This window comes from Marmota monax, unplaced genomic scaffold (assembly GCF_021218885.2).
Source record: "Marmota monax isolate L192 unplaced genomic scaffold, Marmota_monax_Labrador192_F-V1.1 WCK01_AAM20220418_F8-fsc00012, whole genome shotgun sequence".
NCBI classification, from domain to species: Eukaryota; Metazoa; Chordata; class Mammalia; order Rodentia; family Sciuridae; genus Marmota; species Marmota monax.
This window is the reverse complement of record NW_026695227.1, coordinates 21,587,133-21,604,291: the sequence shown is the minus strand read 5'-3', so window position 1 is coordinate 21,604,291 and position 17,159 is coordinate 21,587,133. Positions and strand designations below refer to the sequence as shown.

Sequence of the window (17,159 nt, the reverse complement as noted above, 5' to 3'; positions counted from 1 at the left end):
TAATAAAATTTGACTTGAGAGTACAATTATGAGATTACTAGATATCATGAAGGGTTTAGGGTAGAGAGGGTAGAAAAAGGGAAGTTGGGTTTGATCAGTACATATACTGAGTGTATAAAAACATCACACTGAGGGGCTGGAGTTATGGCTCAGTGGTAGATCATTTGCCTAGCACATGCAAGGCACTGGGTTCCATCCTCAGCATCACATACAAATAAATAAATAGAATAAAGGTATTGTGTCCAACTACAACTAAAAAAATAATTAAAAAGAAAATATCACACTAAATTCCATTAATAGATAAAATTAATACCTGTTAGTAAAAATATAAAAGAAAAAACTTACTTAACATTTTTTTTAGAAATATTACTTAGGTATGTTTATATTACTAATGACTATTTTTGTTCGTTAAGATTAAAAATTAGACAATAAGAGAACAAACAACCCAATCAACAAATGGGCCAAGGACCTGAACAGACACTTCTCAGAGGAGGACATACAATCAATCAACAAGTACATGAAAAAATGCTCACCATCTCTAGCAGTCAGAGAAATGCAAATCAAAACCACCCTAAGATACCATCTCACTCCAGTTAGATTGGCAGCCATTATGAAGTCAAAGAACAACAAGTGCTGGCAAGGATGTGGGGAAAAGGGTACACTTGTACATTGCTGGTGGGACTCCAAATTGGTGCAGCCAATTTGCAAAGCAGTATGGAGATTTCTTGGAAAGCTGGGAATGGAGCCACCATTTGACCCAGCTATTCCCCTTCTTGGTCTATTCCCTAAAGACCTAAAAAGAGCATGCTACAGGGACACTGCTACATCGATGTTCATAGCAGCACAATTCACAATAGCAAGACTGTGGAACCAACCTAGATGCCCTTCAATAGATGAATGGATAAAAAAAAATGTGGCATTTATACACAATGGAGTATTACTCTGCATTAAAAAATGACAAAATCATAGAATTTACAGGGAAATGGATGGCATTAGAGCAGATTATGCTAAGTGAAGCTAGCCAATCCCTAAAAAACAAATGCCAAATGTCTTCTTTGATATAAGGAGAGTAACTAAGAACAGAGTAGGGTCGAAGAGCATGAGAAGAAGATTAACATTAAACAGGGATGAGAGGTGGGAGGGAAAGGGAGAGAGAAGGGAAATTGCATGGAAATGGAAGGAGACCCTCAGAGTTATACAAAAGTACATACAAGAGTAAGTGAGGGGAAAGGGGAAAATAATACAAGGGGGACAAATGAATGGCAGTAGAGGGGGCAGAGAGAGAAGAGGAGAGGGGAGGGGAGGGGAGGGGAGGGGAGGGGGGATAGTAGAGGATAGGAAAGGTAGCAGAATACAACAGACACTAGTATGGCAATATGTAAATCAATGGATGTGTAACTGATGTAATTCTGCAATCTGTATATGGGGTAAAAATGGGAGCTCATAACCCACTTGAATCAAAGTGTGAAATATGATATATCAAGAACTATGTAATGTTTTGAACAACCAACAATAAAAAATTAAAAAAAAAAAAAAGATTAGATTAACCAGGAGAAGGGGCCCAGCAGCCCGCCTGCACGGTAGACAGACCACCCCAATTGGAGGAGGGGCACAGCCACCGCCTGCGCGGTAGGCAGACCACATGACCCAGAGAAGGGGCCCAGCGGCCTACCTTCGCGAAAGACAGACCACCCCAGCTGGAGGAGGAGCCCAGCCTCCCGCCTCCCGCCTGCGCGGTAGACAGACCTCCCCATTTGGAGGAGCCCAGCCTCCCGCCTGTGCGGTAGACAGACCACCCCAACTGGAGGAGGGGCCCTGCCGCCTACCGGTGCGGACACCTGACTGAGCTCTTGACAAACATAAGGTTTCCCCAACACCCCCACCTCATCAAACACCTTATGAGAAAAACTAATGGAACTTATCTTGGAAAATCCCACCAACTGTTAAAACCCACCAACCAGTTAGCGTGGCTACCAGCACGGTTCTGCAGTGGATCAGGCACCTGGTTTACATCTCAGAGAATAAGAGTAGAGAGGCCACAGGTGGAAGCTCAAGTCCTGTCACACTGACTACCACAAGCATCCTGAACCCAGAGACTCAAGCTAGGAATAGACAACGCCACCAACTGGAAGAAACGAAAACAGAGTTCTGAGAGATATTTTTTTTCTTTCTTTTTTTCTCTTCTCTCTCTCTTTTCATCCATTCATCCATTCTCCTCTACCCTTCCCCCTCTGGTCCTCGCAACCTCAACATATGTGAAACCAAAACTTGTGCATGAAAAAGGTCTTTAACAACTGAATCACCAGAATAATATACTAGAGAGGAATTGCATATGCACCACCTCCCTCCCCCCCTTTTACTTCTTTTTTTTTCTCTTATTTTCTTTTTCCCGCTCTCTTTTTTCTCTTCCTTTCCTTGTTATTTGTTTTCTTCCCTCTTACTCCCTCTATCCCACTTGCAACCCCCTAAATTTTACTATTCATAAGTAGGGTAATCTTATAAATACAGATAGGAATTTGAATCTATACATTCTTCCATAAATTACCCATCTATTGGTTAGATCTTTCCAAAGTTACTAAGTTAGATTAACCCCATACCCTCACTCCTTTCCCCCTAAACATAACATCCTACACCTGAAATTCAGTTTTCTTCAAGCTACCAGAAACGGTATGCCTTTCATGAAACTAATGACTATATTTGTAAATGATAATCGAAACCAACATTTGTAGACATAGAGTCTAGCTATAAATGTAGTAATAAGGAAAATGTGTGCTTAGATGATGTACTATTGATATTGAGAAATGTTAACATTGTCTTTCTCCACAAAAGGGAGACTTTGCAACTATACAAGAGCAATATAAATATATAGGGGGAAAATTCAATAACACAATAGTTTCACAAAGCAGAAAGAAACGTGAGCAGTATGAAAAGACAAGGAAAGAAAGGACCACAAGCAATGCAGGTCAACTCAACTTTAGAAGAGGTAATATCTGCAGCAGATGAAATGTCAGATAAATAATTTTGGATATACATGCTTCAGATGATCTGGAGTCTCAAGGAAGACATTAGACAGCAAAATCAGATAAGGAAAGATCACTTTGACAATGAATTACATAAACAAATCCAAGAAGTAAAAGAACAACTATACAGGGAGATAGAGGTTATAAAAAAACAAACAAACAGAAATCCTAGAAATGCAGGAAGCAGTAAACCAAATTAAAAACTCAAATGAGAGTACTACTATAAGTAGAGTACTAGTTATAAGTAGAACACTTAGAAAATAGAACATCAGACAATGAAGACAAAGTATTTCAACTTGAAAAGAACATAGACAGCTCAGCGAGACTTTTAAGAAACCATGAGCAGAACATCCAAGAAATATGGGATAACATAAAGAGACCAAACTTAAGAGTTATTGGGATACAGGAAGGTATAGAGGTCCAAACCAAAGGAATGAGCAATCTCTTCAACAAAATAATAGGAGAAAACTTCCCAGACTTGAAGAATGAAACAGACTCCCAAATCCTAGAACCCTACAAGATGCCGAATGTGCAAAATCATAAGAGATCCACACCCAGACACATTATAATGAAGATACCCAACATACAGAATAAGGAGAGAATTTTAAAAGCTACAAGAGAAAGGAAGCAGATTACATTTAGGGGTAAACCAATCAGGATAACAGCTGATCTTTCAACACAGACTCTGAAAGCTAGAAGATACTGGAACAATCTATTTCAAACACTGAAAGAAAATGGGTTCCAACCAAGAATTGTGTATCCAGTGAAATTAAGCTTCAGGATGGAAGATGAAATTAAAACCTTCCACGATAAACAAAAGTTAAAAGAATTTACAGCTAGAAAACCATCTCTTCAAAACATCCTTGGCAAAACATTACAGGAAGAGGAAATGGAAAATAACAATGAAAACCAACAGCGGAAGTAGTACAGTAAAGGGAAAAAATAATCAAAGAGGAAAAACAAACCATGTCAAGTAACATAAATAAACAAATATGGCTGGAAGAACAACCCATATCTCAATAATAATCCTAAATGTTAATGGCTTAAACTCACCAATCAAGAGACATAGGCTAGTAGAATGGATCACACACACAAAAAAAAGATCCAACAATATGCTGCCTACAGGAGATGCATCTGATAGGAAAAGACATACATAGGCTGAAGGTGAAAGGTTGGGAAAAGTCATATCACTCATATGGACCTCGGAAACCAGCAGGAGTGTCCATACACATATCAAATAAAATAGACTTCAAGCCAAAGTTAATCAAAAGGGATAAAGAAGGACACTACATACTGCTCAAGGGAACCATACACCAACAAGACATAACAATCATAAATATATATGCCCCAAACAATGGTGCAGCTATGTTCATCAAACAAACTCTTCTCAAGTTCAAGAGTCTAATAGACCACCATACAATAATTATGGGAGACTTCAACACACCTCTCTCACCACTGGACAGATCTTCCAAACAAAAGTTGAATAAAGAAACTATAGAACTCAATAATACAATTAATAACCTAGACTTAATTGACATATATAAAATATACCACCCAACATCAAGCAGTTAAACTTTTTTCTCTGCAGGACATGGATCCTTCTCAAAAATAGATCATATATTATGTCACAGGGCAACTCTTAGAAATTATAAAGGAGTAGAGATAATACCATGCATCCTATCTGATCATAATGGAATGAAACTGGAAATCAACAATAAAAGAAGGAAGGAAAAATCATGCATCACTTGGAGAATAAACAATAGGTTACTGAATGATCAATGGGTTACAGAAGACATCAAGGAGGAAATTAAAAAATTCTTAGAGATAAATGAAAACACAGACACAACATATCAGAATCTATGGGACACAATGAAAGCAGTTCTAAGAGGAAAATTCATTGCTTGGAGTTCATTCCTTAAAAAAAGAAAAAAAACAACAAATAAATGATCTCACACTTCATCTCAAAATCCTAGAAAAGGAAGAGCAAAACAACAGCAAAAGTAGTAGAAGGCAAGAAATAATTAAAATCAGAGCTGAAATTAATGAAATCGAAACAAAAGAAACTATTTAAAAAATTGACAAAACTAAAAGTTGGTTCTTTGAAAAAATAAATAAGATCAACAGACCCTTAGCTATGCTAATGAAGAGAAGAAGAGAGAGAACTCAAATTACTAGCATACGGGATGAAAAAGGCAATATCACCACAGACACTTCAGAAATACAGAAGATAATCAGAAATTATTTTGAATCCTTATACTCCAATAAAATAGAAGATAGTGAAGGCATAGATAAATTTTTTAAGTCATATGATCTGCCCAGATTGAGTCAGGAGGATATACACAACCTAAACAGAAAAATATCAATCGAAGAAATAGAAGAAGCCATCAAAAGACTACCAACTAAGAAAAGCCCAGGACCGGATGGGTATACAGCAGAGTTTTACAAAACCTTTAAAGAAGAACTAATACCAATATTTTTCAAGCTATTTCAGGAAACAGAAAAAGAGTGAGAACTTCCAAATTCATTCTATGAGGCCAACATCACCCTGATTCCTAAACCAGACAAAGACACTTCAAAGAAAGAGAACTACAGACCAATATCTCTAATGAACATAGATGCAAAAATCCTCAATAAAATTCTGACAAATCGAATACAGAAACATATCAAAAAGGTCGTGCATCATGATAAAGTAGGATTCATCCCTGGATGCAAGGCTGGTTCAATATTCGGAAATCAATAAATGTTATTCACCACATCAGTAGACTTAAAGTACCATATGATCATCTCGATAGATGCAGAAAAAGCATTCAACAAAGTACAGCATCCCTTTATGTTCAAAACTCTAGAAAAACTAGGGATAACGGGAACATACCTCAATATTGTAAAAGCTATCTATGCTAAGCCTCAGGCTAGCATCATTCTGAATGGAGAAAAATTGAAGGCATTCCCTCTAAAATCTGGAACAAGACAGGGATACCCTCTCTCACCACTTCTGTTCTACATAGTTCTCGATACACTGGCCAGAGCAATTAGACAAAAGAAATTAAAGGCATAAAAATAGGAAAAGAAGAACTTAAATTATCACTATTTGCGGATGACATGATTCTATACCTAGAAGACCAAAAGGGTCTACAAAGAAACTACTAGAGCTAATAAATGAATTCAGCCAAGTGGCAGGATATAAAATCAACACGCATAAATCAAAGGCATTCCTGTATATCAGCGACAAATCTTCTGAAATGGAAATGAGAATAACCACCCCATTCACAATATCCTCAAAAAAAAATAAAATACTTGGGAATCAACCTAACAAAAGAGGTGAAAGACTTGTACGATGAAAACTACAGAATCCTAAAGAGAGAAATAGAAGAAGATCTTAGAAGATGGAAAAATATACCCTGTTCATGAATAGGCAGAACTAACATCATCAAAATGGCAATATTACCAAAAGTTCTCTATAGGTTTAATGCAATGCCAATCAAAATCCCAACAGCATTTCTTGTAGAAATAGATAAAGCAATCATGAAATTCATATGGAAAAATAAAAGACCCAGAATATCAAAAACAATTCTAAGCAGGTAAGGTGAATCAGGAGGTATAGTGATACCAGACTTCAAACTATACTACAGAGCAATAGTAACAAAAACATCATGGTACTGGTACCAAAACAGGCAAGTGGACCAATAGTACAGAATAGAGGACACAGAGACCAATCCACAAAATTACAACTATCTTATATTTGATAAAGGTGCTAAAAGCATGCAATGGAGGAAGGATAGCATCTTCAACAAATGGTGCTGGGAAAACTGGAAATCCACGTGCAACAAAATGAAACTGAATCCCTTTCTCTCGCCATGCACAAAAGTTAACTCAAAATGGATCAAAGAGCTTGATATCAAATCAGAGACTCTGCGTCTAATAGAAGATAAAGTTGGCCCTGATCTACATATTGTGGGGTCGGGCTCCAAATTCCTTAATAGGACACCCATAGCACAAGAGTTAATAACAAGAATCAACAAATGGCATTTACTTAAACTAAAAAGTTTTTTCTCAGCAAGAGAAACAATGAGAGAGATAAATACGGAGCCTACGTCCTGAAACAAATTTTTACTCCACACATTTCAGATAGAGCCCTAATATCCAGAGTATACAAAGAACTCAGAAAATTAGACAATAAGAGAACAAACAACCCAATCAACAAATGGGCCAAGGACCTGAACAGACACTTCTCAGAGGAGGACATACAGTCAACCAACAAGTACATGAAAAAATGCTCACCATCTCTAGCTGTCAGAGAAATGCAAATCAAAACCACCCTAAGATACCATCTCACTCCAGTAAGATTGGCAGCCATTATGAAGTCAAACAACAACAAGTGCTGGCGAGGATGTGGGGAAAAGGGTACTCTTGTACATTGCTGGTGGGACTGCAAATTGGTGCGGCCAATTTGGAAAGCAGTATGGAGATTCCTGGGAAAGCTGGGAATGGAACCACCATTTGACCCAGCTATTCCCCTTCTCGGTCTATTCCCTAAAGACCTAAAAAGAGCATACTACAGGGATACTGCTACATCAATGTTCATAGAAGTACAGTTCACAATAGCTAGACTGTGGAACCAACCTAGATGCCCTTCAATAGATGAATGGATTAAAAAAATGTGGCATTTATACACAATGGAGTATTACTCTGCACTAAAAAATGACAAAGTCATGGAATTTGCAGGAAAATGGATGACATTAGAGCAGATTATGCTAAGTGAAGCTAGCCAATCCCTAAAAAACAAATGCCAAATATCTTCTTTGATATAAGGAGAACAACTAAGAACAGAGCAGGGAGGAAGAGCATGAGAAGAAGATTAACATTAAACAGGGATGAGAGGTGGGAGGGAAAGGGAGAGAGAAGGGAAATTGCATAAAAATGGAAGGAGACCCTCATAGTTATACAAAATTACATATAAGAGGAAGTGAGGGGAAAGGGAAAAAAACAAGGGAGAGAGATGAATTACAGTATCTGGGGTACAGAGAAAAGATGGGAGGGGAGGGGAGGGGGGATAGTAGAGGATAGGAAAGGTAGCAGAATACAACAGACACTAGTATGGCAATATGTAAATCAATGTATGTGTAACTGATGTGATTCTTCAATCTGTATACGGGTTAAAAATGGGAGCTCATAACCCACTTGAATCAAATGTATGAAATATGGTATGTCAAGAACTATGTAATGCTTTGAACAACCAATAATAAAAATTTTTTTAAAAAGATTAGATTAATAACTGAGAGTAGAGAATCCTACATCTTCATTTTCTTCAGCATCTTTGCTTACCTGTTTAATCTTTCAAATAATGTTCCAAATTGTGCTGGTTTATATGATGAACTGAGATCATCTTGACTTTCATTTATTTTGGAAACCAAAGAATTAGAACCATCCACATTGTTGAGCTAGAAAAATAGGAAAAAAAAAACATTAAAATAGTAAATGTACATACATGGAATTTCACTTGCTCACACAAAAAAAATGTCATTTAAGTGAACAGCATCTATATTCAGAAATGTATCTTTTAGTCTAATAGAAAGTAATTTTAGTTCCTTTTGAAACAAAATACTGTTCTAACAATTGCCACCATAGCACAATGAAGGTAAAAGCCACCAACAAATTAATATCAGTATTTAAATGATTGTTAAAATAAGAGAGTTAATACTATGGTGAATTAATATTTTTCTCAGTTAAAAAAAGATTATAAAAATAAACACACAGAACACCAGAATCTCCTATAACTAAATGTTAAGTTTCTGATAGAAAATAGTAGTTTGTTTCAAGGAAACAGCTACACTGGTCTCAGTTCTTCCATTTACTGTAATTTTAGACTACTACTTTAATTTTTCTGAATATCAATATCATTCGGTAAAAAATAGGGATAAGACTATGAAGACTATTAAAGCATAAAAAACATCCATTTGTTAGTGTGGAAGGTTCTATATAAACTTACTTCATTTTTATCCAACACTAATCTATTCAGTAAGGATAATTTATAACTATAGTATATTTAATTTTAAACCCAGGAACAATAAAAATGAGAAGTCCAAAGACAATCAATTATAAAAACAGAAAACAAAAAGAGCAGAGTTGAGGTGGTAGTGGTGGTGAGCACCTGCAATGCCAGCACAGAAACATAAGGATCACTTTAATGCAGGAGTTTGAAGATCAACCTGGCCACATAGTAAGACCCTATCACAAAAATTTAAAAATAAAGAAAAGGAAAATTGAGACACTGAATGTCTTTGGAAAACAAACAAACAACAAACAAAGACCAAAGTCAGAAGATGGCTAACAAATATATCTTAGTCTCAAAACAGTGACAGAGGAGCAGAAACAAAGTTAACTTTGAAGTGACAAATAAAAAACCAAAAGAGGAATGGAGGGGCAGAGTACTTGATGAGCATGCATAAGGCTCTAGATTTGATACCCAGCACCACAAAAGAGTAAAACAGAGAAAGAAGAGAATACTTCATTTTAATTTTTCTTACTTTTCTAGAAATCTCCATAAATAATCTATTAAATATTTTTCTAAGAACGAAAAATATGACACTACAACGTGGAGAAGGACATTAGCTTCTCTTTCCAGTCTTCTACCATAGTAGGTATGTTATTTACCTATTTGGAATTAATTGCTAACCTATAGTGTATAATATGTAACAGGTAAGGAAGAGATTGGTTACAGAGAAATCACAGTGTTTTATTCTCCATCTTACAAGCTAATAGAGCAAGGATAAGTTACAAATTAATCTACAAAGGGAGACAAAGGTTGAATGTTTTCTTTAATATGTGGAAGCTAATCCACAAAAAGGTGTGTGTGTGGGGGGGGCAGAAATAGAAGAAGTTCAGTGGGATTAGACAAAGGGGAATAAAGAGAATGGAGGAGGGATAGGAAAACAAAAGACAATGGAATGAATCTGATGTTATTTTCTTATATACATACATGAATACACCACAGTGAATGTCACCATAGTGTACATCCACAATTAATTAATTTAAAAAATAAACATAATCATGGGAAAATAGCAGAAAGCTCAATAAAGGAAAGGGAAGAGGGGTGGGGAAAGGGAAAGTAAAGGAAAGATATTAGGGTTCTAATTGGAATAAGCATATTCCATGCTGATATAATTATATCAAAATGGATTCTACCAATATGTATAACTAAAAAGAACCCATCAAATAAAATTTTAAAAATACAAAACAAATGGGTTGTTGAATATCCTTAATTGCATAATTCAAAAATTATTAGGTTCTTTAATTTTTTTCATTTCTCTCCAAGAAACAGCAAATCATCCTTTAATAAACACTTTAAAAAATCATCATAATTAACTATATTACATTTATCTATAATATAGTATAGTATTTAACTAAAATGATTTATGAACTTATAAATCATAAATTTATTATAAATTTACTTATAGATAATGTACATACAAATATGGTATAAACCACTGCAAGCTAAAAGTTGGGAGAAATCTAAAATTAATATCCCTGTTAATAAAATATAATGCTTATATAGCCATTTTCTTCATTACCATTGTACATTAGTATAGTAACTTCAATAATTTAAATTTCTAAATCTATATATATTTAGTAAATCATTCCCTTATATGTTCTATGACAAACATATATTAGAATTTGGATTTTTTTATATTTTAACTGTAGAAAACTGTGATTAATCATTGTAGTATCTGCTATGTAACATTGCCACATATTTCTATATATGTAGCTGGGTGAGAGGGCACATGCCTGTAATTCCAACAACTCAGGAGACAGAGGCAGGAAGACTACAAGTTTGAAGCCAGCCTCAGAAACTTAGTGAGGGCCTTTTTCAAAATAAAAAGCAAAGAGGGCTGGGGATATAGATCAGTAGGAGAGTGCATCTAGGTTCCCAGTACCACCACACACACACACAAAAAAGAATAAATTTGTACATTAATTGAAGTACTCATAAACAGATGTCATCTTTAAATCATAAAACCAATCAAGCCACCACAACTCATACTTTAAGAGACTAACTACTATGTCTTCACTGAGACTATGTCATCACAGGATGCCTTCTATATCATGCAAACCGAATTGCCATGACATCTATAAACTATTGACTTACAGTGATCATAACATAAACTGCTATAAAACAGACTGAATTATTTTCAAATTTGCTATCAATAATTTTCTAAAATGAATGATAATTTCTAAGGTAGTGAAGAACATTCCTTGGTTTTCTATTCATAATTTTCTAGAGCACAGAAAATTAAGCTTTTGATCTAAGAGGAATGAATCATCCTTAATTATCTTCTAATTTGGTACAATTTGGTACTTCTAATCTGTACTAATTTGCAGGCTACACTTTTAAAATCTATAAAAAACAGAAGTAGTATATGATTAAAAAACAGTATATGATAAAATATATGTATATTTTATATGTATAAAATATATACATATATTTTATAAAAAATATATACATAAATATATATACATATATAAAATATATAGATAAAATATATATACATATATAAAATATATATACATATATTTTATAAAGTATATGATAAAACAGTATATGATAAAAATAAAATTCAAAGTTACCTGCCCATCTTGATTTTTTTCATATACAAGACTCTGAGGACTAGATGCTATTCTGGGAATTAAATTTTGTTTTGGAATATGTCTGTGAGAAGATAATTCTGCTGAAAAAGATGGTGGAGTAAAATTGCACTTTTCTATTTTGCTGAACTGAGGTTCAAACATACTGTATGAGTTCTTAACTTGAGATAACTATAAGAAAAAAATATAAAATAATTTAAAATACATATTACCTAAAGAAGTCAAAATAGTACAACCAAAATAAGTGAAAAGGGCATAGATTGCAAGGGAAAACGTCCCAAGGAAAGACAAGTCATCATTAATTGACAGGATTTATTAATATGAGAGAAATTATTAACTAAGATATTACTTAGGAACTCCTTTCCCTTTGTTTTTCCCGCCCATATTGCCCTCCAACCACAAGCTTCATTCCCATATGCTATCCTCTAATGAAAGAAAATCTGAGTTCCATTAAACCACAAAGTAGATGACAAGATTTACAAAGGTTTTTTTTTTTTTGTTTTTTTGTTTTTTTGTTGTTGTTGTTTTGTTTTGTTTTTAGTATCACTGCTATTGCCTTTCTGGTCTGGTTTAACTCTGACAATTCAAAGAAAGGAAAGAAGAGTTAATAAGAAGGCACTGGACATTAAACAAAATTTCAAGATTTAATAACAATCTATGTACTTATATTGATTAAAATTTTATTTGCTAAAATCTAGTTTGTTATACTTTGAAAGAAAAATTATCTTGGGATTAAAGTGAGTACTAAACATCACAACTTGGTATAAAATAATCTTGTCATACATGTTTGAAGAGATGAACTGCTCAATAATCATATGGTAAGAACCCTTAAGTGAAATGTCTTTTACAGCTGTTCAGTAACAAGCACAATCAAATATTATTCACACATAAGCCTGGTCACATTGTTGATATTACAAAGGGATTCTCATAAGGAATCAATTAAAATATACTAAGGTATTATTTTCCTACACTGAAAATCTTTTAAAAGAATATTTTAAAAGTCTAACATTTTGTAAAAGGATAGCTAATTTTCCCCAGTATTCAAAAATTAAGATTATTCAGTGACATATCACAATTGTTAAAACAACTTAAAAATTTTACAAAAAATATCTCACCTGAACTTGGCCAAGTTCTTCCTTGTTACCTAGTTTTTGATAGTGTATACTAATGAAAAGAAAAATTCAAGGTTAAAATTTAAACAACAATAAAAATGACTTCTTATATATTTAAAACTCTTAATGTTCTACACAAGCATACAAAAACATACAGAATTTTAATAAATCATTTTCGGGTCATAATATAGCTGAATTTTATAAAAATTATGTTAATATTAGAAATAGACTTTTAAAATTTGTTTTAATTAGTTACACATGACAGTGACGTTTTTATGATAAGGAAAGTCAAAGTATGTGTACAAAATGACTCAGCCATTTGATAAAGGTTCTAACATTTTTTTAATATCTATAATTAGATAAACAAAAACAACTTGAAGGTAAGTACCTCATAATTTCCTAAAGAATAAAACTGTTGATAATAACCAGTTTAAACATCTAATAATGTAAATACCAGCTAAAACTCACTTGTTTTCTACATCATCAAGGCAGAGTTTAGAAGGTGTACAATGAGGTGACATTGGAAGTTCTAATTCACGTTTCTTTGGAAGCATTTTTATGTTGCTATTCATATTCACATGGAATGGTTTTTTTACAGTTTCTATAATGAAAATATTAGATTATAGTTTAAAAATAAAAAAAATATTTCAAAGCACTACTTGATACATCATGTTAATTAAATAAATGTTTATCTTAGAAATTTTACTAAAAACACATTCTATACATGCTAGAAAAAGTCATTACAATATTAACAACAATCACATATAATTAAAAACATCTTTTTCTTCCTCAGTTTATATATACATCAAGAAAGGGGCCATTAATTTAGTTCTACTTTTTTCTACTTCCAAGGCTTGCTTCATCCCCCAACTATGTATTATTATACATTACTATAGCACCAAACATTTTCTCTATCACTTTGCACACTTTATTGTACTTGATTGACTCCTGCACTAGATTTAGACTACATATAGGATGATCTACATATAGCCTGATCTCTCATTACAGTAGACATACTGTTTTGTCTGTGCAGTACTTTTACCTACTCTTTTAATATTTTTAGTTGTATATGGATACAAAACCTTCTTTTCTTTAAAAGTTTTCTTATGTGTTGCTGGGGATTGAACCCAGTGCCTCACACAGGTTAGGCAAGATTTCTATCACTGAGCCACAAACCCCATCCCTACCTACTCTACTGAGAAATGTTTTTTATACCCTCCCCAACTATCTAGTTCCAATGGAAACTATCCGTCTCTGTGCAAAATAATTGGTTTGGGGACAGGCATTTCTGCAAGGATGAATCAATAATGGAATCCTATACATTGGGTTTTAAGTGTGTTCCACTGCTAGGATACACCACCAGTAGCAAAAGGCAACACTCTTCCATAAAAATGTAAAATGAGAGAAAGAACTTTCAGTCTTTCTGGGTGGCAAGCCTAGGAGAGGTGAGAATTATTAGCTTCTTAAGGCCAGGTGTTGAGCCTTAATGATGATGACTATCCAAGAGAATAAAAATAATATCTTAAGAAAAAAGGAATCCTATTAGTATGTAAATCCTTGATTCAGGCAGTCTGAGACCCTTTGCATCATCACTCTTCTTTTTACTTAAATGTATAAATATAGTTCTTTTTAAATTCATCATTAGCACCCATGAATTATGACTAATAAAGTCTTGTTTTCTATTTTGCCCCAATATAGTATTAAGTGATAAGTAATTCAACAAATATATGTTGAATGAATAATTGTCAGGGAGAAAGTGATGGGGATTAGCATATATTATCCCATGGAACCTTATCATTTGAAAACTGCAGAAGTAGGAAGATCACTATCAGCTTCCTCTTTTTTCCCTAAAGCAGGCCTCACAACTTAGGATTTTTCTGACCTTTTCCCAAACAGGGTCATAAAAATTTCATTTAAGTGGTACCCTCCTAAGGTACCAAAATGGTAGAATAAAGAAGGTCACTTTCTTGGTTGCTCCATGGTGTGAAAAGACAAGTGACTTCTCAGCAAGATGGGTGGAGAAAAACAGAGGAGCTTTACTGGGAATTAATTCTGGACATTTAAAGCAGATCAGGACTCAGGAAGTGGATAAAATAAAGAAAAATTCCCAACACTGTGCATCACTGGCAGGGACTGCTGGAAAGATCCCCCTTGAAAAATGTAGAGGGATAAGTCAATTAAAAAAAAACTCAGCATGTCTGGGTACCAAGAGATTAGGGATCAAAGACACTTCCTGACTGAACAGAGAGGTGCACTGAACAATATCCTCATGCAAGGAAAAAAGCCCCATTCTCCTAGCAGTGTGAGAGGATGAAGGAAGAAACCATTTTGCTACTGTGGTGGGGATGGGCAGCTAGGGGAGCCATTTACTGGCTATCCCAAGTTTGGCCAGAAAGAGGCCCACAGAGTGTCCCTAAGCTACCAGGAGAAAAGAAACCTGAGAAGGGTTTACACAGGGTAATACCTGTCAGGGGAAACCCACCTGGCTCCCTACCCACCCCCTCCAGACTGGCTGCTTGAAAAATCACTAGGAAGAGGTGTCCAACTGGGAATTTTGAAGGGCAAGATTTATTTGGTTTGGAGACTAAACCTGAGAGACCAAAACACACATGAGTGACTGTGGGGACATAGGATTGGCTCCTCCACTATGCTAGCAGAGCCCAGGGGAGATCCCTGGGGGGCAGTATTTCAGCATTGACCAGCAACTGCTGAGCTTAGAAGATATACAGATTTAAAATCTTCAGACCAACTGCCATTCAGTGAAGAACCTGGAGCCTAAACCCCACCTCCAGGAGCTCCTCCAACGGGATTTCCCATCACACTCCAGTAACCCCACAGAACACAACTGGGAAGGAAAACTGAAAATCATTCGAACTCCAACATAAATGATTCTTTAAATTAAGATTTTTAAAATTTTACTTTTTTCTTTTTTCTTTATCTGAACTGTTAACTTACCTGATTGGATCATGGATGCTTACACATATTCATATCTGTTTCTTCCTTCACCTTTCAAGCATTTTTCAAGTAAATTATTTTTCATGGATCAGCATTTTGAGGACTAGCACATTTATGCAGTATAACTCAGTTATGTTCTGGCATTCTTCTACTTTTTGTAAAATGTTTATTTTATACATTTTTCTCACATATCTACTTCTCTTGATTCTCTCTCTCTCTCTCCTGCCTACTGCTAACAGCCAATCTCTATTAGTCTCTATTTCAATCTTCCTTTAATTTTTTTACTTCTATTTTCTCTCCTCCTCCCTCATAATCCTACATCACTTCCTACATCACTTTAGTTCTATCACTGTTCATGACTTAGAATTGTAAATCCTTTGTAAACTTACTATTTTTCCTATGGGCAACAACTGATCATATCATTTCTGATTTTTATGTAAATTTACATTGTAGATCCCATAGAAGGAATTATTTGGTTTAATGATGCGCATTGTTTGCATTGATGGTTGTTATTATCAGACTCCCCCTGAAGATGAAGTATTAGAAATCTTCAGGGACATTATAAGTCAACAGGTAGAAACTCTACTATCTCAAATCCATAGTGTTACATGGGCAGACACACAAACAACATAAAAAAAATCAAGGGACCAAGAGGCCCAAACAAACCAAGATACTTCAATAACAATCCATGGACACCACAGTGGAAGAAAGTCAAAGGAGTTCATTGTTAAACTGATCAGTGAGGTCAAAAAACAATGTAAGGATGGTACAAGAGAGAAAATACAGAAAATGAAGGATCACTTTAATGAAGAGATAACAGAGCCACATCAAAGCACATTGTTATGAAAATGCCTAACATACAGATTAAGAATAGAATTTTAAAGGCTCCCAGAGAAAAAGGACATGCTACATTAAGAGGGAAACAGGGTCTGGAAGCCCAACATCAAGGTGAGGTACAAACAATCTGCATAGGTACTAAGAAAAAATAGGGAAGAAAATGTAATATCACAGATCCACACTGCAAGAAATGAAGACACATAGAAAACATGAAAAAATAAGGGAGGAAAGTACCCCCAAACAAACCAGGACACTATCATAACAAAACCTATGGAAAGCAAAGTTGATGAAATGTCAGAGAAGGAGTTCCAAAGGTTCATAATTAAAATGATCTGTGAATTAAATAATTACCTAAATGAACAAATACAGGCAAAAAAAATTGATCCCTCCAACAAAGAGACAAGAGAGCAAACACAGATAGCAAACAATGACTTCAAGAGTGAGATAGAGACTCTGAAAAAAAAACAGTCAGAAATCCTTGAAATGAAGGATACAATAAATCAAATAAAAAACTCAATAAAAAGCATAACCAACAGACTAGATCATTTGGAAGAAAGAACATTAATTAATGAAGACAAAGTATACAATCTGGAAA

General features: G+C 34.6%; 1 protein-coding gene across 8 annotated transcripts in view; it reads right to left on the bottom strand.

The window, feature by feature from the left end:
• CUNH12orf40 (chromosome unknown C12orf40 homolog) overlaps nucleotides 1–17,159 on the bottom strand; it is a 74,305-nt gene that overhangs the window by 27,785 nt on the left and 29,361 nt on the right. For 3 of the 8 annotated variants that reach the window (XM_058576313.1, XM_058576315.1, XM_058576317.1), the window contains 4 exons: nucleotides 13,241–13,373; nucleotides 12,776–12,824; nucleotides 11,643–11,831; nucleotides 8,343–8,458 (listed from right to left, as the gene is read on the bottom strand). In XM_058576313.1, coding sequence (XP_058432296.1) covers nucleotides 8,343–8,458; nucleotides 11,643–11,831; nucleotides 12,776–12,824; nucleotides 13,241–13,373 — 487 coding nt within the window. Of the gene's footprint in view, nucleotides 1–8,342; nucleotides 8,459–11,642; nucleotides 11,832–12,775; nucleotides 12,825–13,240; nucleotides 13,374–17,159 lie in introns of those variants that run through there. The other 5 variants (XM_058576319.1, XM_058576314.1, XM_058576316.1 and 2 more) reach the window with 5 other exon arrangements.